The sequence below is a fragment of the Pogona vitticeps genome, chromosome 1, assembly GCF_051106095.1.
Source record: "Pogona vitticeps strain Pit_001003342236 chromosome 1, PviZW2.1, whole genome shotgun sequence".
Taxonomy (NCBI): Eukaryota; Metazoa; Chordata; class Lepidosauria; order Squamata; family Agamidae; genus Pogona; species Pogona vitticeps.
In genome coordinates this window covers 53,743,273-53,767,797 of record NC_135783.1, presented here as the reverse complement: position 1 = coordinate 53,767,797, position 24,525 = coordinate 53,743,273, and the positions used below count along the sequence as shown (strand labels likewise).

At 40.3% G+C, this 24,525-nt stretch overlaps 1 protein-coding gene across 2 annotated transcripts in view; it reads left to right on the top strand.

Annotated features, from left to right (window-relative positions):
* The window catches only part of KIF26B (kinesin family member 26B), a 378,172-nt gene that overhangs the window by 270,663 nt on the left and 82,984 nt on the right, over positions 1 to 24,525 (top strand). For both annotated transcript variants that reach the window (XM_078383091.1, XM_020788400.3), the window contains exons 6-9: positions 15,217 to 15,423; positions 15,803 to 15,896; positions 16,943 to 17,205; positions 19,777 to 19,960. In XM_078383091.1, the coding sequence (XP_078239217.1) occupies positions 15,217 to 15,423; positions 15,803 to 15,896; positions 16,943 to 17,205; positions 19,777 to 19,960 (748 nt within the window). The remainder of the gene's footprint in view (positions 1 to 15,216; positions 15,424 to 15,802; positions 15,897 to 16,942; positions 17,206 to 19,776; positions 19,961 to 24,525) is intronic.

The following is a 24,525-nucleotide window of genomic DNA, read 5'->3' as shown; positions in this document are numbered from 1 at the left end:
ATCACACTGGCCATGTGACCACGGAAAGATTGTCTTCGGACAAACGCTGGCTCTATGGCTTGAAGAGCGGGATGAGCGCCGCCCCCTAGAGTCGGACACGACTGGACAAAAATTGTCAAGGGGAACCTTTACCTTTACCTTTTACCTTCACCCATATTACTCCCTCCTGCCCCCTCCCGTGTCAGTGAGTTTCCATGGCTGAATCAGGATCGAAACTCAGGTCTCCACAACACCACATTGGATATCCTTTTTCTCTCTCTAGCTTCCCACAAACATTCTATTCTGTGCTTTACAACTGCTTGTGTTTTACTGATTTGCTAGACGAGCAAGCAATGAAACTTTCCCAAGCTTCCTTTAAAAAATGAAATATACTGAGCATGTAGTTTCACACTTTAAAGTTAAACCATACCACCATCTTATGTACAGTATAAAAGTAGAATTTGCTCCAGATGCCAAAGGGATATACTGTACTTGGGAATAAGTACCATTCTGTTTTTGAAAAATATGTGTGTAACTAGAAATAATGAAAACAATGTAGTCAACAATGTATTTCTTTATTTGATGTCTGTCCCCTACTTGTCTCTTAAAAGTGAGACACAATTTGGCTCCCAACAAGGTTCATGTGGAAAGATGCAGCTAAAAATTCAAAAGGTCAGAAGATTAAATCCTAATTAAACAACCTGTAATATTAAAACACAAATCAATTAAAACCAAATTAGAAGCAATATCAAATAAAATCGGAGGATACCACTTGCACATTAAAAAAAAACACCATTCCTTCTATCTTGTCTGGTTGGCTGCTGCCTTGATTCTTAAATCTTTTGAAATGTGGAAAAAATGTAGGATGCTCCAGTGAGAAATATCAGTACCATGGGCCTATTATATCTGTGCCAATCCAAGAGATGATGATTTGTCGCTATCCCCGCCACTATCTAGTCCATAAGAGGGAGGTCCCATTCTGCAGAACTGTGGACTCCTCTGGCTAGAGAAGCTTCGTAAAGTGGCAATATTGAAATTCCTAAAAGATCTCACTGGTACTGTGGGCATGATGTGCACTGAAATTACTGATAGGTGAGTTTTATAGTGAGCTTTGTGTCTTGATTTTTTGCAGAGTTTTGAATTTCTGATAAAACTCCCTTTTTTGCTACACAGTAGAGGTATAGAGAACCCACAGAGGAGAATGGCTTCAAACTCCACAGATTCCCCCTTTCCCATTAACTGGTACTTAGAGCCTAATTAACTCACTTTGAGACATTCATAGGGGAAAGAATATCTTTTCTTATAGTTGGCTTATGTTACAGATCAAGAGAGAGAGAAACCCACTGCCACCAACAAACTAAAGAGAGCAAAAGAAAACACTGAGCAGAGAGGTTGAGCTCTCTTTGAAATCAAAGGCTGAAAGGAACCATTGGCTTGTGCTAGACACTGTAGTTATACAATCACGTCAGCCCAGAAAGTCAGGTGTAGGGTTGCCAACTCATCTGGAGTGCGCCAGTATCCTTAACAGTAGCTTGACCTGCAGAAACCACTCAGTGAAAATTTCACAGCATGATGATTATTCCCTGCTAAATTTCTGCAGTTCAAAAGCATATTTCCCCCACTTCTCTCTTCTCTCTGTCTTCATTTTAGCAGGTGATTTGTGAAATCAAAGAGCAGTTGGTTTCTGCTTTTTTTGGTTGCTCTCCATTCAGTGAAGCCTTTCATGGAGCAGCAAGTCCAGGTTGAACCTGCATTCTTCTGCTTTATGCCTGGATGTCAGAAGACACAAAGTGTTTGCCATTTGTTTGGTTCTCTTGTTCACTCAATTGACTATTTAATCTGTGGCTTTAAAATCTCAATATAAATGCAATTTGCAAAGTGGTTTGGATTAAGCAGCTCAGACTGTATAGAGTTACAAAAAGGATTGTTTAAGAGCGCACCTGGAAATCAAGATAAATTAACTCTATGGAAGAGGCAGCTTGGAAACAAAGTGCCATTATGGCAAAGTTGGCTTCCAATAAAGCTCTGATAATCGCCACCACACACATTCTCAATCAGACTTTATTTGGGGTTTTAGTCATGGAGGAAAGCTAATTATGGGGGACACAAAACAAGATTTGCAAGACTCTGTAAAGTTAGATTTTAGAGTCTTTGTGGACTGCAGCTGCAGGGCATCAATCTAGGCCCATGATAAATGCTTGTGACATTTTCTACAGACATAACCCACACGGAAGGCCTTTTTATTTATTCTCAGATGTCAGATTCTACATTATTGATCAGGTGCCATTCATTAAAGGTTGCTACACACTAGGAAAAAAAACCCTTCACAGCCCCTGAGCTACACATAAAGTCATGAATTATTCTGTTGGGAAGAGTTTCTGTGAGCAAGTGTTAAGGTGGCTTGATGAGAACGTCTGTCAACAAGTCATGCCAAAATTAAGAAACAGAATATGATAATATTGCCACGTTAAAGGTAAAGTTTGCAAGCGGTCACTTACGAAGTGAATGCTAACGAGCCCTTTATTCTGTTCTGTGGCAATTAGCTACTTTTCTCATTCACTGTAACCATGTACTACATGGTGCACTTTACGAAGAGCTAAGCAGCATTAGAGATCATTATTCCAATCAGGTACATTGTTTTAACTACTGTGTTGGTACTACGTTGCTCAGTCTTCAGGATTAGGAGTCAGCAGTAGTGCTGGGAGGGTGATTTTATATAGCAAAATAGGGGCTATCTGGTTCTCAAAATTATCTTGTTAAACCTACACTTAACTTAAAAATGCTATGCTCCTGGCATTAGAACAGTGACATTCTAACCTCTGTGGGGTATAATCTAGCAGTTTATAAGGAGTAAGTTCTTCCTTACACTATTCATGTGTGACTTTCCACTGATAAGCGCTCAGTGCTTCCTTTACTAAGTATCCACACTGCCGCCCCTTTTCTGATTTAAATACAGAATCATTTTATGTTGTAGAAGAAAACAAACACATCTGCATGCAGTTTCCTCTTGTCTCATGCCTTTATGTCCCAGAAGGCATGTTTAATCTCATTGCTTTCTCCTGAACATCGCTTTATGGTGATTTGTTCCACTTCTAGCGGCATGATAGATAACAGATATGTTTCCTTATATGGTAACACCACCTTTTTGGATTTACAGTATATTGAACCCCAGCAGCAATTCTGCTTTGTGTTCTCCTCACAGACAGACATTTATTGGCCAAGATTGGCTTTCCATCTAGTGAGCACCTAGCCCCCTTTTCCTTGCCCAGTCCTCTGAATTAAGCTGCTTGTATTGAGTGAATGTACTTATCATCCTTCATTCTCCCGCCTGTCCTGTCCCTTGCACACATGGTTACCTTAAATCACAATTTGTTGCCCTTTTCAGCTTTAAAGAACGTAATTGTTCCCATTTAATTGCATTGCTGCTCATTATTTCCTCACTTGCACTATGGACTGGAAAACTGTCACTGTGGACTACTTCCTTCGCATGCAATCGTAGAAACCATATTGGTATAAATCAAAACAACATTTAGGATAATTTGCTTCCTGGGTCAGCCCAGAATATTCTTTGCCTGTCATGCTTATCTGTGAAGGTGCTGAGGAGGAGCTTATTATTTTCCCCATATTTGGATTATCATTAAATTTCATAACAGTAGATCCAGCTTCTGTTTTCTACCTTTTTAATTTGAAACTGAGTGACGAGGAGCCATATGTACTTCTCTAGTACTGTAATACTGTACTTGTGGCAGAAGGTACATAATTTATCTGGGTGTTTTAATACATGGATCTTCTACAGTTACTTTTAAAAAACCAGGACTGTAGACTTTGAGAACACTTTGTGAACAATCTTCAGTGAGGAGTGTTGTTTTCTAGTGGTCCAGTAGACCATTTGTTGTTAAATTGCCAAATGCTTGAAGGAATGGAGCCAGATTAGTTTTGCCAGTGCCATGTCAAGGGTACCTGAGGCCTGCTTGAGATTAGTGAAGCAGGCTGAAGGTTCCTGTGGCATGGTATTGTCTGAACTGTTGGTTAAAGGTTGTGCATGTTGACCCATCCATAGGCCACCTTTAGTTCTTGCAAAAAGGTGTTTTTATTACCGTAGTTCTCAGTTCAAAGGACTTATAGCTAAATTACGATTATTAGACATTTCTATGTATTTTCTTCACACACAGGATTATTGCATTATAAAACCCAATGAATTAAAGACAGATTTTGAATATTCTCTATGAATTAAACAATGAATTAAAGAAGGATTTTGAATGTTCTCTATGATCTGTTCTCCAATGCATTTGGCTTCAATTCTGAGTTTCTTAAGTATGCTAGGTATCTAGATAAATTTACTGTTTCCAAATACCTGCACACTTTCTCCAGAACTAGCTTCCATTGTTTCCCTTCAGCAGTATTGGAAGGGTGCTATCGCAGTATTCCATATGAAGATTGGCTTTGTGCCTACAGAGATTAAGCAGTCAAGCCTTGTTTGAATGTAGGCTCCACAAATAGTGTAACAGACCTCTCTGTCCCACTGTGAGGAAATGCCCTGAAAGGCCATTCATGTGGTATATGGAGCATTTGTTAGCTGGTATAAATCAAATAGTCACAGAGTCTGTGGCCAACATTTAGTTTCCTGTTGTGATTTCCAAAAACAAACAAACAAAACACTGCTGTTTTGACTGGTGGTTATTTCTTAAATATATGTATGTTTTAATGATTATTTTATTATTTTGTTCATATTGTGCTGTTTTAATTTGGGTCTGTGACTGCATAGTAATAAAGAATGAAAGATACTGGGAGTTACAACTATCAAGCTATGACAGGGCTGTTTTAAATATGCAGACTTTAGATAGATACATGGCTGTGTCTGTCTGTCTATCTATCTATCATTTTCAAAAACGTTTTAGACTTAAAACATTCAGACAAGAAAATCTCTCTCACTCACTCACTCACACACACACCTGAAGTTTCTTGCTTCAATTACATTCTGTTTTCCATATTTTATTTTATTATTCTACTTGCTTGACACTCTTCAAACAATAGTCTGTCAGAATGGCTTGTGCACTAAAATAGTGATCAAATAATCATAAATCATGTTTAAAAAACATGAGGACAGGAGCAAAGCAGAAGCAGCAGAAACATGGAGTTAGATCTAGCAAAGGCCTCCCTTAGATTTAAAAGCTTTCTTAATTTGCAGGGGGCTTTTGTTCCAGCAAAGCTTTTCCTGTGGTTGAATAGGAGAGGAGGCAATCTTCAGAGATTCCCTTATGGTCCATAAAATTTGCTCTTGATAAGGCAAGGGGCAGAAGGACAGGGAACCCCCCCCCCATTTTATAGCTGCAGATAAACAATATACAAACAGCTCTATATAATATACACAGCTCTATAGCAGCAGATAAACAATAAGTATACTGTACCTGTTACCACATTCTGTGACTGATTTGAAAAAACAATCAGAATGGTAAAAGGTTGTATCGATCACCAATACAAATGCATAGTGAAACCAAGAAATCAGAAGAAAACTGAGTTTTGGAAGGCAACTCTGAAGGAATTAAGTTACTAATAAACAAATCCAAGGCTATCTATACTGCAGAATTCCTGATTATGATAAATGAATGTGAAAACTATACAGTGAAGAAAGCTCAGAGGACAAAGAGTGAATTCATTTAAAATGTAGTGCTGGAGGACATCTTTGTGGAGATCATGGACTGTAGAAAGAGAGAGAGCTGGATTCTAGACCAGATCTCTCTAGAAACTAAAGTTATTTTTTTTAATTATTATTGGACATATAAGGAGAAGAAGAAAAACTTACTGGGGAAAAAATAAATCTTGGGAAAGGTGGAAGGTAGTAGAAAAAAAGGAAGACATGCCATGAAATGGATTTACTCAAAAAAGGAAGCTACTACATTCAGTTTGCAAGATCTGAGAAAGGATGTTAAAGATTATTTATTACAGTAATCATAAATTGAAAACAACTGGGTGGCAAGTGGCAGCAATACCCACAAACAGAGTATTTTCAAGCATCTGGCGAAAGCTCTTCCTCTGGGACTGAAGCTCCTCACTTGTAAAAATGCAAAGCAGCTTGTAAAAATGTTGCAGATTTCCAGATAACAAAAAAAAATTGACCCCAAAACAATTTCTACTGAGTACATCTTTAATACCCATTAAGATGTTATGTATATTGGGAGAAAAGAAAACATTGAGCACTCCAATTTTTCTGGATTTTTATTGCAGCTGTGTTGGTGAAATTCTGAATGGCTGCCAATGCTGATATATACTTCCATGATTGAAAATGAGAATGCAAGTGAAAGAAGCATAGTGACCGTAGACTGTATATTTATTTAGAACCCTAATTTCCTTCTGTGCAAGATGCTTCTGTTGTATAGGAATGTACATGTCATTACATGATATAGATTTTATGATGGCACTCTGTTTTATGATTGCTTTACAGAAAAAAAGAAGTCAGCTTTTCCCTATTATTTAAAGCTATAGCAATGAGGAATTTCAGAGCCTCGTCTTCATTAACCTCCAATAAGTCGGTTTCTATAGTCAGCAATTGCCATTACCTTGATGGACTCCTAATAGAGCTTGATAGCTGTGCTCTGCCTCTGTCTCAATGGACAGTGGCAAGCCTGTCATCCCCCCTCCCCCGTACAATGCACATCCAATGGAAAGTGCCGGAATGACTGATTGGGTTCCTTGCTCCTAAAGACACCAAGACACCATGCAGAAAATATATCAGCTTTATGCGAACATGCAAGAAGCAAAACAATCCAAACTAGGAATCTTACTGTATGAAGTTAGGCAAGGTATCTAGTACTCCTGATAAAGATATGCTCCCCTTCCCCAATATCTTAATAATTCATGTCTACCTCCACTGCAGCTGAAAGGTAAGGGGTGGAAAAACACTTGGGAATGCATGACAGAGATTGAGTACTGAAGAGTCAGGAAATAAGAATTATAATGCCAATTCTCTGGAGTAGTTGTGCTGGACTCAGAAAACGCATAAAGCACTTAAACACACCTCATAACGTTCTATGACTCATACAAAGCATAGGGTAGAAGAGCACAACGTGGCATGAGTGCAGCTCTCCTCAGCCTCTTTTCTGGCTTGCAGTTGTGACAATGTCATGGGGCTTTCATTTGCACCAGTAGAAGGATAGTGTTGTCTAGTGCAAATGTTGGGGAAAAGAAAACAATGTGCTTGCATTGTGCTTGCAGTGCTGGTGAAGAGGCTTCTTCCCACAGTGTCAAAAAAAAGGGGGGGGGATTCCTGTTGGATTCTCTGGATATTCTTAATATTTATATGGAGAAAAGAAATGGAAAGGATAAAATTACTTGTGAAACAATTGCTTTGGTATAAGTTCTTTTCATTGTTGTTTAGTTAAGTCATGTCTGACTCTTCGTGCCCCCATGAACCAGAGAACGCCAGGCCCTCCTGTCTTCCACTGCCTCCTGGAAGCTTCATGTTGGTAGCTTCGATGACACTGTCCGACCATGTCGTCCTCTGTCGTCCCCTTCTCCTTTTGCCTTCACATTTTCCCAACATCAGGGTCTTTTCCAAGGAGTCTTCTCTTCTCATGAGATGGCCAAAGTATTGGAGCCTCAGCTTCAGGATCTGTCCTTCCAGTGAGCACTCAGGGTTGATTTCCTTCAAAATGGATAGGTTTGATCTCCTTGCAGTCCAGGGGACTCTCAAAAGTCTCTTTCAGCACCACAATTCAAAAGCATCAATCATTCGGCAGTGGGCCTTCTTCGTGGTCCCACTCTCACTTCCGTACATTCCATACTGGAAAAACCATAGCTTTGACTGCTGTCACCATCTGCAGTGATCAGGGAGCCCCAGAAAGTAAAATCTGTCACCGCCTCCGTATCTTCCCCTTCTATTTCCTAGGAGGTGATGGGACCAGTGGCCATGATCTTAGGTGTTTATTTGTTTGTTTTTTAATGTAGAGCTTCAGGCCATATTTTGCACTCTCCTCTTTCACCCTCATTAAGAGGTTCTTTAATTCCTCTTCACTTTCTGCCATCAGAGTGGTAGCATCTGCATATCTGACGTTGTTGATATTTCTTCTGGCAATCTTAATTCCGGTTTGGGATTCCTCCAGTCCAGCCTTTCGCATTATGCATATAATTTAAATAAGCAGGGGGACAATATGCAGCCTTGTCGTACTCCAATTTCGTCGTACTCAGTTGTTTCATATCCAGTTCTAACTGTTGCTTCCTGTCCCACATATAGATTTCTTAGGAGATAGATAAGGTGGTCAGGCACTCCCATTTCTTTAAGAACTTGCCATAATTTGCTGTGGTCCACACAGTCAAAGGTTTTTGCATAGTCAATGAAGCAGAAGTAGATTTTTTTGGAACTCTCTGGCTTTCTCCATGATCTAGCACATGTTAGCAATTTGGTCTCTAGTTCCTCTGCCCTTTCGAAATCCAGCCTGTACTTCTGGGAGTTCTCAGTCCACATTGTGCTGAAGCCTACCTTGGATGATTTGAGCATAGTCTTGCTAGCATAGCTCTTTTGTAACATATAACAAATCCTTGCAAGAGGACTATATATTCATGCAAGAATATACAGTGGTGCCCCGTATAGCGAGGTTAATCCGTTCCGGATTAACCTTCGCTATACGAAAACATCGCTGTGCGGGGCAGGAAAATCTATTGGAACGCATTAAACTTAGTTTAATGCGTTCCAATAAGTGTGTAAACTTACCCCCTCCAGCGATGTTTTCGCTCCGGCGGCCATTTTGGAGCCGCCGATCAGCTGATCGGCGGCTCCAAAATGGCCGCCAGATGACCCGAAATGGCCCCTATCAGCGTTTTCGCGCCCTCCCCTTGCTTTAAAATGGCCGCGGATGGCCCGAAATGCCCCCCCGCAGCGTTTTCGTGACCTCCGTAAGCAAGGGGAGGGCGCGAAAACGCTGATAGGGGCCATTTCGGGTCATCTGGCGGCCATTTTGGAGCCGCCGATCAGCTGTTTGGCGGCTCCAAAATGGCCGCCGGAGCCCCAATCGTCGCAAAGCGAGTGCGGCGATTGGGGCTGATCCGTATAGCGATCCCCAAAAAGGGATCGCTATACGGATTTTTCGTTAAACGGTGCACTCGTTAAGCGAGGCACCACTGTATAGTGCCTTTGCAATACACATTCAAACCAAGGAATTTGGCAGAGCTATTCCAGATTGCTCAATACAGCATTTCTTGTTTAAAGAAAACAAGCTTGGAATTAGTTCGTGCCATTCATTTTTAATTGATACAAAACAAAATTCAGTGTGAGGCTTATCAAGGAAGAGCATCAGTTTCTGGAAATAAGGAATGCATTGAATATTCTATGGTTTCATTAGATATTTCAGTGGGATGAAAGTTGTTCTGGTGCTGGAATTCTGCATATGCCTAACAGAAACATGGTCCATTGAGTTCAATGAAGCAGATGCAGAAATATAGACTTTAAGTGTTTAGTTTTCTGATTGTCTTCAGTGCTGTGTCTTTTTCATGTGACTCCTTGGCAGTTCCAGAACAAATCAATTAAGGATTGACTTCACAATGGCTTGTTGCCAATCATGTTAGGTTACATATTGAGAATATCACTGGGGGCTAATTAGGCCAATGCTAAACATAGCCAGTGCTTCTCACTTTATTCACATGTAATCATCCATTTTGTGATTATGCAGTAAACTGTGTGTCATCATACAGGCCACCATATTTCCTCTTGTGATTGTGGCAATAAGGGCAAATAAAAGAGCTGAGAGTAATATAAATGAATAAGAAAAGTGAGTATTGGACAGTTACCAGGGATGTGGTGGAGCTGTGGGCTAAACCGCAGAAGCCTGTGCTGCAGGGTCAGAAGACCAGCAGTCGTAAGATCGAATCCACGTGACAGAGTGAGCTCCCGTCACTTTGTCCCAGCTCCTCACCAACCTAGCAGTTCGAAAGCATGCAAATGCGAGTAGATAAATAGGTACCACCTTGGTGGGAAGGTAAAACGGCTTTCCCTAGTCACGCTGGCCACGTGACAACGGAAACTGTCTTCGGATAAGTGCTGGCTCTACGGCTTGAATATGGGATGAGCACCGCCCCCTAGTGTCGGACACGATTGGACTAAAAATGTCAAGGGGAACCTTAACCTTTTACCAAACAGGGACATGATTTGTTTGTTTGGTTTTCCACTTCTGGCAAAACTTGAATATATTCTACTGAAAACAAAATGCAACACCTAGCAGTTGGCTTGACTAACCTTAAATAATATATCTCAACAGTCATATGTAGAGGAAGTAAGTTCTTTATAGTATTCGTGCAAAGAAAGTATAACTTTAATTTATTTCCTTTAACTTGAAAATGCATTTCTTGTCTGTATTTTTAAGCCAGAGTAGTATTAGTTGGGATATTTAACTATAAAATGGAATTGAAGGGTTTTTTTTTTCTTTTAAAGACCATTAAGTTCTTCAGGCTATCCCTGAGTTGAATGAAATGCTGCTGTTCTTCCTTCAGGTTAGCTCCCTAGTGTAGTTTATTTCATAGTCATCCCCAGACTTTAAATCCAGTACCCCTACTTACTCATAAATTGCATGTGAAATAGGAATGCAGTCGGCCGTATGGCTCCATCAGTTCTGCCTGATGAAGTCCATTTGACTTACTATTTTCACAACTAGGGCTGTGCTATCTACTCGGTTTTTTAAAGTTATCTACAGAAGACGAATCTGCCATAATTTGCATGTCTATAGCACCTTTCATCTGACAGTACCTGAACCACTTTACAAATATTATTAGATCTCAAATTTCTCTGAGAAAGGAAAATTATTTTTCTGAATGTACAAAAGGGAGACTTGTAACAACGGCTATACCGAATACTATCTCCTTTCCAGAGGAAATGGGAGAAGAAAATTACATCCCCCAATGTTATGCATGTTTACTAGGAAATAATCTCTGCGCTGTTCAATAGAGCTCTCCCCAAATTGTGAGTATAGCATTGCAAGCATTGGGAAGGCTCCATAATCTATCTCAGTACCTAGCACCTGCAGAGATTGTAGGAAGTGGTGCAAGGAAGGGCAGGGGCAGCTCATAGCCAAAGTCAAGTGGGATCCATTCTCTCAAAACAGAGGGGTGAGATGTCCCACCCTCTTGGACCATGAGACACCTATGAAGGGGGGGGCCTCTTGTTGCGTGAAATGTTAAAGAGATATTTGTAGATCGTACGCTGCTAGATGAACTCATGACATACCCTAGGGCCGAATTAAAAGTTATTTGTGTAGAAAAATCTTTGGTGTATCCTCAAAATAATTTCTTCCCTTAAAAACATCTGTTTGGGGAGTGTCTCCATTTATATTGGGGTTACAGTGTGGGATGGGGAATGCTTTATTCCCTCTCCCCCAGCCACATAGAACAGTGGGTTTGTAATTAAGAAATATGACATTACAGTGGACCCTTGACTTACAGACGGCTTGACTTACAGACTTTTTGAGTTATAGACTTCTCTGGCCGCAAAATTTAGGTTTGACTTGCAGCCTGAGAATTGACTTACAGACCAGAAAAAAACAAAATAGAACAAAAACGGCCTGTTACGGGATTAATCGGTTTTCAATGCACTGTAGGTCAATGGAGACTTGACCTACAGACTTTTTGACTTGAGAACCGCCTTCCAATACGGATTAAGTTCTCAAGTCAAGACCCCACTGTATATGACAACACCCATTATCTTCTCAAACAAAGGCTGCATACCACTTTGGGATGTGGGTGTAAAGTTTCGTCGTTGTTTAGTCGTTTAGTCATGTCCGACTCTTCGTGACCCCATGGACCAGAGCAGTGGTTCTTAACCTTGGGTTACTCAGGTGTTTTTGAACTGCAACTCCCAGAAACCCCAGCCAGCACAGCTGATGGTGAAGGCTTCTGGGAGTTGCAGTCCAAAAACACCTGAGTAAGGTTAAGAACCACTGGACCAGAGCACGCCAGGCCCTCCTATCTTCCACTGCCTCCCAGAGTTGTGTCAAATTCATCTTGGTTCCTTCGATGACAATGTCCAACCATCTCATCCTCTGTCGTCCCCTTCTCCTCTTGCCTTCACATTTTCCCAACATCAAGGTCTTTTCCAAGGAGTCTTCTCTTCTCATGAGATGGCCAAAGTACTGGAGCCTCAGCTTCAGGATCTGACTCAGGTTTGATTTCCTTTAGAATTGATAGATTTGTTCTCCTTGCAGTCCAGGGAACTCTCAAGAGCCTCCTCCAGCACCACAATTCAAAGCCATCAATTCTTCAGCGGTCAGCTTTCTTTATGGTCCAGCTCTCACTTCCATACATCACGGCAGGAAAAACCATAGCTTTGACTATTCGGACTTTTGTTGGCAAGGTGATGTCTCTGCTTTTTAAGATGCTGTCAAGGTTTATCATCACTTTCCTCCCAAGAAGCAGGTGTCTTTTAATTTTGTGACTGCTGTCTCCATCTGCAGTGATCATGGAGCCCAAGAAAGTAAAATCTGTCACTGCCTCCATATCTTCCCCTTCTATTTCCCAGGAGGTAATGGGACCAGTGGCCATGATCTTAGTTTTTTTGATGTTGAGTTTCAGACCGTTTTTTGCACTCTCCTCTTTCACCCTCATTACAAGATTCTTTAGTTCCTCCTCACTTTCCGCCATCAGAGTGGTATCATCTGCATATCGGAGGTTGTTGATATTTCTTCCGGCAATCTTAATTCTGGTTTGGGATTCCTCCAGTCCAGCCTTCCACATGATGTATTCTGCATATAAGTTAAATAAGCAGGGAGACAATATACAGCCTTGTCGTACTTCTTTCCCAATTTTGAACCAATCAGTTTTTCCATATCCAGTTCTAACTGTTGCTTCCTGTCCCATGTATAGGTTTCTCAGGAGATAGATAAGGTGGTCAGGCACTCCCATTTCTTTAAGAACTTGACATAGTTTGCTGTGGTCCACACAGTCAAAGGCTTTTACGTAGTCAATGAAGCAAAAGTAGATATTTTTCTGGAACTCTCTGGCTTTCTCCATAATCCAGCGCATGTTAGCAATTTAGTCTCTAGTTCCTCTGCCCCTTCGGAATCCAGCTTGTACTTCTGGGAGTTCTCCGTCCACATACTGTTAAAGCCTATTTAAGCGTGTAAAGTTTACCCTTAAATAAATTTAAAATTAACTATTCTCCACAGGCACAATGAAAGGAAACTAAAAGATAATCTCAAAGGCGAAGGTTTCAGATCTAGTGCTGCTGAGTGATCAATGAAGCACAAGCTACACAGACTAGATCTGAAATTTACATGTTTTGAGTAACTGAAATGCACACAGGCCGAACCTGGGTTCTCAGAATTCTTCACAGCAGAGAAATGAAAAATCCAATGTATACTATTTGAAATGGTCTCCAAGACTTGTCCTTCGATAAGTGCTCAAAGAAGTGTCATAATAATTATTTTTAACAAGAAATCTAATCACAGTCTCCTACATTAAGCCCAATTCACTCCTCAAACTTCAGCATGTTTGCTTTTCATCATGCATTTAGAATTGTATGAAAATTCAATTATTGATTCCCAAATCAATATCTATATATTTTAAATGAGTTATTACTTGAGAAAAATGACAGTAACTGAAGTTCATTTCCTCAGTGCTACATATAGTTTAAGATCAAATGTAAAATGTTTTTGCTTCCCCTCCCCTGCATACCCCTAGAATCTTACAAGTCTTTTTTTTTCTTATACGAAAGTGTTCTGTTGTTTTAGATCCAGACATCACAGAAATCTGTAGCTAACAACCAAATGAAATTTAATATTCTCCACTGAATTATACTTATAGGATAGTTCAACAGTTTAGGTATCTGGGCCGGGGGATGGGAGTTTGATTTCCCACACAGTGAACCATAGGGTCCCTTCCGGCTCTGCAGTTCTAAGATTATGATTATGATATCTGAGTAGGAATAAAATAATTGATCCTCTGCAAATTCCCCGAAAGTGCACTTTTGAAACCAGCTGGTTTTACCCTCTCAAATGAAACTTTACTTTGAGTTATATATGTTTTCAATCAGAATACAGATCAGGGTACACAACAGAATTAAGCTAATATGTTAACAGAATCATTTTAGATTTACACTTCCAGTAGTGGGCTGGACTCACTGAGAATTTAAACCATACCATTCATTTCACCTTCTCTATAACAGGTCACTTTGGTACAGACAATACAAATTTCCACATTATCTAATCTGAATGTCAAGCTGGGGGAGGGGGAAATAAAAAAACTGACTTAATAAGAACTGGCCTTGTGCATATCAAGATGCTATTTCTCACATTCAATCAGCATAACCGCCTTATGAAATACTGACTTTTTTGAGAAGACAACCACATATGGCATTGAGTGGTAATAATTGCAGAGCCCTGCCAATTATACATATACAAAACCATCTTGTATTCAAAGCCAAACTAGATGTTACATGCTATGGCTATAAGCAGATCTTGCCAAGTAATTTTCTATGTCAGTGGTTCTTAACCTTTTTGAAAGAAACGCCCCCTTGAGCCATTGAAGAAGTTATCATTGCCCCCCTCCCTGAGGTGATGATATCTTACCTACCTACCTACCTACCTACCTACCTACCTACCTACCTACCTACCTACCTACCTACCTACCTACCTACCTACCTACCTACCTACCTAGCTAGCTAGCTAGCTAGCTAGCTAGCTAGTCTCCCTCCCCACCCGGGTGTGAGGCAGCGCTTCATGGGGTGAGGATGAGGACCCAAGAGACCCTTTCTTTTCACCCGATCCACACTCAGTGCTCCCATAACGGAGAAAGGCGAGATGTGGCAGGTAGAAAGAGCTGGATCATTTGGCGGCAGCAGCAGCACTAGATCTACTGCCAGCACTGCGGCTTCAGTCACCTTCTCCAGTGCCCCCCTACCGCCCCCCTTCTGTTCTTTTGCCCCCACACTGCCCCCTTTTCGTTCTACCGCCCCCCTGAAAAATGAAATCACCCCCTGGGGAGCGTTATTGCCCACGTTAAGAAACACATATTATTAGAGAAAGAAGTGACAATTTTAACAGCAATCTCAGCTTCTGCTTAGAATATACCTGCACTTGTATAGCTTTTAAAATATCAGTTTATTTAATTGTTTGCATGTCTCTTTCATATGCAGTGCTCATAGTGACAGTCAATAGAGTTGTCACTTAAAAACAAAACTTTCAGATGAGGCCAATTTAAGTGACCCCCCATTATTTTATAGCCTGATATGTGAGAATTTTCTTCTTTTGCTTTTGCTGACAGGTGAAGGTCATGGTGCGCATTTGCTCCACGTTGGCCAGGGACTCCTCTGAATCCAGCTCCTTCTTAAAGGTTGATCCTCGCAAGAAGCAAATAACCTTATATGACCCCTTGTCTTGTGGAGGTCAGAATGCTTTCCAAAAAAGAAGTAGTCAAGTGCCACCCAAGATGTTTGCCTTTGATGCTGTTTTCCCTCAGGATGCCTCTCAGGTATGTTGTGAGCAGCTTGCACAACTTTTTTAGGAATTGTCATACCATTATTCACAATATTGTTTTGATATTGGGATTATATGAGAGCCAGCATGCTATGGTGGATAGAGTGAGGGACTGGAACTCAGGAGGCCTGGGTTCAAATCTCTGCTTGGCTTCAGAAACTCATGAGGGAAGGGGGGTCAGCAATGGTAAAACCACTCCTTAAATAGACCTCGAAAATCCTATTATGGTTGTCATAAATCATACGGAATTTGATATATATAATTATATGAGTGAGGGATTTGTTTATTTTGTGGAAGTATCACTAGCTTCCTGTTTTCTAGAGAGGATTGCATTTATATTTAATAATAAAGAAATAATTTTCACTTTATGACAGGCTGAAGTATGTGCAGGAACTGTAGCTGAAGTGATCCAGTCTGTGGTGAATGGTGCAGATGGATGTGTATTTTGCTTTGGCCATGCCAAACTAGGTTTGTATGTTTCATCTTCAAACAGTAATGTACAAGAAGTTAATCCCAGGAGTAGAGAACTTCTGTGGGATAGAAATAGTTTGATGTGTCAGGAAAGGTGGTATCCACTTCTGCAGTATGACCACTCCTTGCTTTGTTTCCCCCATGAATCTACTGCAGAAGTTTACCCAGAGCAGATTTGGGGGGGACATGTGAGGGCACTGCATCAAGGAGGGTAAATCCAGCTTACCAGCTGTTTCTGTTGCAGTGAAAGATGTCCAACATTCAGCACAACTCAATGCACATAACATGTATATTCATTCATTCATCTCTCAGTTGCCCCAGGTTCCTGTTGGGACTCAATGCATACAGAACTGGAGGTTGTGTGAGTGGCTCTAAGTTCTTCTCATTGGTGCAAAGAGACATTCCGGTCCTTGTACAAGTGGTTCTTGGCAGATGCAAAATGGCTAAGAGGCATAATTTCTAGCTGCCTATTGGCCTAATAGCAAGGCACCAACCAAGTGCCTGTGCAGCGCCGCCTCCCTCATGAATGGCTACCAAATGCAGCCACATAAGTTGGAAATCTCCTCCTTAGCAACAGTGCAGTCAGATGCAGTTATCATCTGCCACCATCAAACAAAACCTAGGCCTTTGAGTTTTCACATTTTGAACATGTCATCTTTTTCCAGTTTCATTGGTTCTTGGATAGCTTATTTTATCCCCAGTATTATTTGAACTCAGGATTATTGTTGTTCTTTTTTTTAAATAGACTCTGTTTATGTACCGATTAATGTTCCACGATATATGTCATGGTTATAACACTTTTCGTGGTTATTAACACTTTATAGTTGGAGGTGGGCTTTATCACATCTAGTTTAAAAAATTGGATTCTCAGTGACAAAAATAAAATAAATGTAGCCAGTGGAATCCTCAGCCAGTAACAAAAATAGGAGGATTTGTATGTTGTTATTTAGCAGCATGAAGCTTCTTTCATTAAGCATGCATATATAGTGTTCTTTTCTTTACAACTGCAGTTGTTTTATCTTCCTTTCCTCTACTTCACACAGGAAAGTCCTACAGTATGATTGGAAAAGATGACTCAATGCAGAACCTTGGCATAATCCCCTGTGCCATCTCTTGGCTTTTCAAGCTGATTAATGAGCGGAAAGAGAAGACAGGAGCCCGGTTCTCTGTCCGCATCTCAGCAGTAGAAGTGTGGGGGAAAGAAGAAAACTTGAGGGACTTGCTGTCAGAAGTGGCAACAGGCAGCCTACAAGATGGCCAGTCTCCAGGTGTCTACCTTTGTGAGGACCCGATCTGTGGGATGCAGGTGAATATAGTTCTTTTAAGTCACAATATATACTGCTGGTTGCCATGTTTTTACTAGGGTGGTTTCAAATAATAAATTGCCCCAAACATAAACTTTTTTAACTTGGAAGTGTTTACTGTCAGGCACACAAAGAATTTTATGACCTGCAGCTGCAGGACCATCTGCTCTCCTGGCCTAAATATTTGTGCCTTTGGCATTAGTTGATGTTGAGCAGGGACCTCTGTTTGTTATAAAATGTGAAAGGATTCAGATCAAACAAAATTTGTCTCCGTCCAGTAATAATTTCTCCAATGTATAACAACACACTAAAATATTTACAATATTGCACAAATAGCTGGAGGTGAATAATATGTTTGTTTATATCTGCACAAACTACATTATTTATAGTAGCAGGATTAGTAACACTGTAGGAAGTATTAATAGCTATTTATTAATTGCAAGCAAACTGTGGATGTTAAGTCCAGGCTGAGCCAAGAATTATTGTGTTATTCAGACAGAAGCAATCAACTGGGTTTAAAAAACAAAACAAAAAACAGCTTCCTGTCCAAGCTGAAAGATACACATGTTGCAGTAAGCTTGTGACCCTCCCCTCTTCCACCATTATTGCTAAATCTAATCATTTAGGCATCTTGCTGAGGTGCTAATAGACAAAATGTTTGTACAAAATGTGGGACCATGACCTTATGGTATGTGATTTTCCTTTCTTCCAGTGTTAATGTGTGTGGAAAGACTTCTGGAGGAAGAAAGGGGTGGGGGAAAGTAACATGAAATTAAGTTTGGAGAACAAAGAACTAAAGGGGTGCAGATCTGTGCTTGTTGGACTTCAATTCCCAGAGTTCCCCCAGTTGCCTGTGGTCCAAAAGCACAGGTTGTACACCTTACTGTCCATTCAGGGTTTCAGTGATTTCCTCAGATTCTTCAAAAGACCATGACTCCCCTTTTTGCACCAGATCATACTACTACCTCTCAGCCTTTGGTTTACTGACAGGCAATTTGTGACTTTGTAGCATTCTGTGAAAAATGCCAAATGTCACTGGACTAGGGAATGAGTAAGAATTCTGGTAATAAAGACCAGAGGGTCATTTGTCACTATCAAGTGACAAAACAAGAACATAAATGTAGATGTGATTCTGAACAGATATCTAGTTCCCGAGTTTCCCTCTGTAACACTGAATAGTGTCCTGATTAGAGGTGGGCGTATTAAATAGTGAAAACAACGACTCAGCAGCTATGCAGGGAGACTTGTCCTCCCTCCCACTGGCTGGAGTGGCCAGGCGAGCAGGAGGAGAGCAGCGCTCCGGGAGCAATTGGAAGGATGATCAAGGCTGCCGCCGACCCCTTGTTAAGTCCAGCTGCACAGGGATATTCATATATGAATACAAATACCCCCATCTCTAGTCCTGATACCATAACGTTCTGTGCTTCTGTTTCTTAGAACTGGCAAAAAATAATATGGGAGAGGACATGGAGGCACAGAATGTCTCAGTGTGTTTATTTATTAGTTACATTTGTTTCCTGCCTTTCCTCTGGGCATGTACCTGGCTCTCACCCTCCCTGTTTTCTCCTTACAGCAGCCCAGTGGGGTAGATCAGACTAAGAGAGTGTCACTGGCCCAAGGCCATCCAATGTGTTTCATCACTCAGTGAGGACTAGAATCTGGATTTCCCAAATCCAAATTTCATTTTACTGCTTCCTAGCCTTTCTTGCTTTATAGTCCACCAGACACTGTCTTCAGAATTGAGCCCAACCAAGATAGAAATAAAAAGTCCACCATTTCTTGAGAAGGACATTTGCAATTTTATAGGCATTCTGTTATTTATTATATTTATCATTGATAACAGACTGGCCTATTCAATTATGGGAAACGGTAGGTAAAGTAACACTGATCTCTAGCATGCCAAAAGGTCATGCATAGATAATCTGTCAGATAGCATCTCGAAGAGATGGCATATCTCTCTCTCTCTCAGGAGGATGTATGGATTGAGGGAAGTAAATGTTATGAAAACTCTTTTGTGATCTCTTAGATCTATTTTGTGTCTTACCAATGGTATGGTTGCCTCTAGAATAATTGTACCAGACATTAAGTATAGGAAAGGAGAAACTGTATCTGGAGTCTTCAGTTTCACGTCTAATTTGGCCTTGAGAGAGAGGATCCTCAAAGCAACTGCTAAGGTCAGGTAGTATGTAACATGGTCCATAACAAGGCATCGACTTCCCCACCATAAGTTGGCTGGAAAGAGCAAGAAAGTGTAGATGAGAGGTTGCTTGATAAGAATGTTATTGGTAAAATGATGAATTGGATCTGGCTGGAAATGAAAAATATGGAAACATGTAGTGAGTGGGAGTGGGGGCAAGAATGCTTGGCATAATTGGTCTGGGATAAAACACCTTGCTTTTAAAAATGTGAAGGCATTTCAGTATGAGAATTCCAGTTTGCCACATGTACTCTGCAAACAGGATTGTTCTCTGCTCCAAAGTATTTTGCATTTTGGTTTTGCTAATAGAAAGTTTCTTACCAGTGTTGATCTCAGTAAGCACATATTGTGTGCTTTCCATCCCTTGTGTTTGCAGCTTCAGAATCAAAGTGAACTCCGAGCTCCCACTGCAGAGAAAGCTGCCTTCTTCCTTGATGCAGCTATTGCCTCACGCCGAAGCAGCCAACAAGATTGCCGGGAGGAAGATCATAAGAATTCTCACATGCTCTTCACATTGCACATCTATCAGTACCGAATGGAAAAAAGTGGCAAAGGGGGAAGTAAGTTGCATTGTTTTTGTACTAGTTTACTGTTGTTTAAATTACGCTTATGCACTTCTATGGAACTGATGAAAATATACCAGAAAGTAACATGTGCTCAAGACTTTATTATATCATGAGCCATTCCTGAAATGTGAGTGTACATGGTTAAATCTAGATTTGGAGGATCTATTGGTATGGTGATGTTAAGCAATCCAGTTCAAGATTAACCAGAAATGAATTATTGTTATGCATACCTATAAAATTCTGTTCATGTTTGATTTTGAATTCAACTGTTGCAGATTACTGGAAGGAGATACTGCAACTTGTTATCTGACATGGTTAAGTTGAGTTGCAGTTTTGCAAGTGACAGAAGAAACCAAAGGGATCACCAAGTCCTAAAAATTCCAAGATCTACCTTTACTCTCAATCTAAGCAGTTCTTCAGAGAGAACAGAGTGACTTTCTTGCCCCTTGTTCCAGCCCTAATCACATTTTCATTAGTTGTGATTTGTTGCCTAGATTCCAGATACGGCACAGCAGTATTGAACTAAAAGGGCCATCATGGATTGCTCTTTCTAGTATGAATAAGACATGGTCATTAATTCATTGCAGACATCTTGATGTAGTCAGTGCCTGAATAACAGCAAACAGATTGGGGTTCAACCTGCACTGTACTCTTCTGGAGATGCTGCAGCCCAATCATTATTTGTGTCCATGTTGGTATTTGTGTGGTTCCAGATCTCTGTGGAAAACAACAAGAAGAACATTCCTATGAATTGGAACTCGCAATGGTTATTGCTTTCAGTCAGGGTTAGAGAGTACATAGCAGAATTATTTGTGTTAGAATTATTTACCCACCTCCAGCCCAAAGAACACACATATACAAAACAAAAAGCAGGAGACATCTATTGTGAAGTTTGGCAATGACACCACAGCATGAAGAAGAAAGGAGAAGGCAAAGCAGGGTTGGGGTGACAGACCCTAACACTCTGAAGTGAAATTCCAGCCTGACCACAGGATTCCAGGCATTTTCCTGTACGCACATACACGTTCTAGTGGGATAACTCCAAAATGTTTTTAAAATAACCGGGGAAATTATTTATTTTATTTAGTTAAACTATTTTTACTCCACTCTTCTCCTCAAAAAAAGGTCCCAAGGTGGCTTACATCCTTGAAATGCAATATTCAAAGCTGAAAACAAAGAGTTTACAATGGTGGTTTACATCATTAAAACATTGTACATTATTTAAAACTAATAACAATGACTATAAAAATGCAGCTTATATTGTCAAAAGCCAATATTAAAGGTAAAAAAATAAGTATGCAAATACTAAAAAGGAAAAAATCCATTCTGAGAGGTGGTATGTACAAATAGTACTAAAGACCCAATCAGGGCAGTATGCTCCACTGAATGAAAGTCTCTCAGTTTGTGCTGGAGCCAAAGAAAAATTGCAAAATATTGTTAGTAGCTGCTATAGCTTGATGGGTTTATGACCTCCTTCAGAGACCCTGTCCAGTGCCTCAGCAATTGGAGTTTGTGGCAAGGTTTTGTGCTTCACTGTGGAGTGAAACTGTCAGTCTCTTCCTCCTTTGGCACCAGCTTGTCCTCCTTAAGGTATTGATTCTTTCAGTTCCTTTCCCTTTGTTTTTAACTGAACACACAGAATCATAGAAAAGTGAAGTTGGAAGGGGCCTACAATGCCATCAAGTCCAACCCCCTGCTCAATGCAAGAATACATATTTTTAATTGTAACGTTATTAGCTCCACACATGCTGGCTTTAGCATGAGAGGTTTGTGGAGGGCGCTGATTGTGCCCTTTGAGTACCCTTTGACTCTTCTTAGTCCATCCTGCATTTGCCTCATGCTTGGTTCATATTTTCACATTTGTCCAAAATTTAATGACTGTAATAAAATCTTCTCTCTTATCCTTAAGAATTCATTTTCCTTTACTTAAAAGGATGGAATTATCCACTGCAGACTTTCTTTTTTGCTGAATAATGAAATTATGCTGCCTCATGGTTCAGATTTTTACAGTGCTTATTCTGCCAGGCTAAATTGACTGCTTTGATGTAGATTCGGAATAAGGCCTTAGACGATGTTGCAATGTCCAAGGAGAATTTTGTTGGTGAAGTTATCTGGAATACATACAGTTCAGAGTATTCCACACTACCTGGTGTATATAATATCACCACTTATCAAACAATGAACTTGTGATGTCAAACATTTACACATTGGCTGAAATCATGTTGCTTAGTATAGTAAGTTGTAACTCAAGTAGGCCCACTGAATCAGTGGGGATTTGGTAAGTCAAACCCTCCATAAGTTCAATTGATTCCACTGGCTAGCTCTAGTTGTGATTTACTATGCTAAGGAACAGGATTTTAGCCATTGTGTGTACAGTTGCATAAGTATAAAATCTACTGTATAAGCATGAATCCAATCAGCAGTCCCGCCTAGAGTACACTAACTGAATCAGTGTGATTTATGTAAGTGTTACATTCCCATTTAGCCACTGACTGAGTGGGTTTACGCTAATTGGGACCAGCAGTTGAGTTTAGACCACCAAACAGTTTATGCACAAAGGGTTGAATTCAGGATCTGCCTCCCACTCTGCTCATGAAAGGTACCTCTATTTGATTTTCCAGGAAAATGCCTAAATCCGGCTCCAGCTTGTCTTTATATCCATTACAGTCCAAGCATCTTGTAAAATGACAGTTTTGTTTGCTTGTCTTTCATTAATAACCCTTACTGAATTGCCAGACAAAACTCAATTAACAAAGGTTTTAGTAATTAACTACACTTCAGTGGAAAGGAAGACTGGGAATGCCCAGACTAACTTGCTATTAGAAATTAGAATAGCTTGCTTCAAGGAGATTACCATTGAACTCATGTAATTATTTGTTTTTACACTCATACGTATCTTTGTAATTACTTTCTAATGCAGGTAAATAGAGAAATGCTATAGTTTTTCAAGTCAGTTTTGACAAATTATACAGCAACAAATCAAAATCCCACAGGTTTTGGTTTCATTCACATTCCGCTTCTAGGTGACCTACTGAGCTCATTAAACCCAATATTTTTGCTTTTAAAATTGCAAAGAAAAATAAACATTACATTGGTGGCTGTCCAAAAGTAATCACATTCCTCCTCCCGCCATTTCCATTGCTTCAGGTAAAATGTTCACTTAATTTAGACTTCTGGGAGACACACTATACCCTAGGAAATGTTTTATTTAGAGCAGAAGTAAAGGACCCTTGGCCCTCTGGTTGTTCTATTTTGTGGGGATTTCTGGACTTTTAATTCCAAAAGGTCCCAGCCAGCTTGATCAATGGGAAGGGACTTTAGGATTTGTTGCCCCAAACATCTGCAAGATTAAGGGGTCCACTGAATTAGCTAACTAACTTTGCCTAATGGTATGGTCAACTCTACCCAGACCATGTTTTTTCACAGATTTGTATCGTAGTCCTGTGGTATCTAAGACTCTTGTCACGAAAACCACAGGCAACACTATGAGTCAGGTGACAAAGCCATTGCCTCAGAGTACATGTGAGTCTACTCAGCCTACTCAAGGGGGAATGCAACATGGAAATCCCTGCCTCCATGGAAATCCCTGAGGCCTTTATCTCTCCGCCATAAGAGCTGTGGTAGTGGAAGATGAGGAAGAGCGAGGCACGGTGTAAGGTGAAGGCATTCCCTGGTCATGCTGCCAAGGGAAGGAAACATTTAGAGCTTCCTGGCGTTGGTTGAAATGATTTCCTCTTATTGCTTCCTGTGGGAGGGAAGTAGTGAAAAACAAATAAAAAATGGAGGTGCCATCCTGCCTGCAGGAACCTGGCTGGGCTTTGGATACTGCAGAGGCTTCATGGTCAAATGATGCTGCAATAGGCTTGCTCTAGTACTTCTGACATAGAGATACACATTTTAAAGGTGGCAATTTGAAGTTTGCCAGTACAACTAACAAACCACTTCAGCTAATCCACAAATCATGTCTTTTCTATTCTAAGAACATTTCCGTATAACTTTATATTAACAGATACCATTTTGCAGTTTGGTCTCTGTGAACTAAATCCAGCTGCTAGTCTTTACTAGAGTAGAACCACTGAATCAATGAAACTTATATAAGTGTTGATTTACCCAAGTCTCATTAGTTTAATGGTCTGCACTAGTTGGGAGTAAGAAGTCAATTTAATTTCATGGGACAAACCTCTGAAAGGTTAATGAATTGTATGTGGTGTTATGTATCATCAAATCGAAACTGATTTATAGTGACTGTAATGTGGCTTTCAAGGTAAGTGAGGTATTTAAGGAGTGGGTTTTACCAGTTTCACATCCCAGTGAGATTCCATGGTTAAGCAGGGTTTGAATCTTGTTAGTACAAATGGTTCACAATTAATGTATATCTTCTCTGCATCCAAGATTGGCATTTACAATGTTATAATTCCTTGCATTCTACCTTGTTTACATCCTGAGACACTGTTACATTTGTTTACATTTGTTTATACGTTTCTTGGCACTTCTAAAAATACTTTATCAAATACTTAGAAAACAAACATTTTAGAATGGATGAATCCTCGTTAATTCTC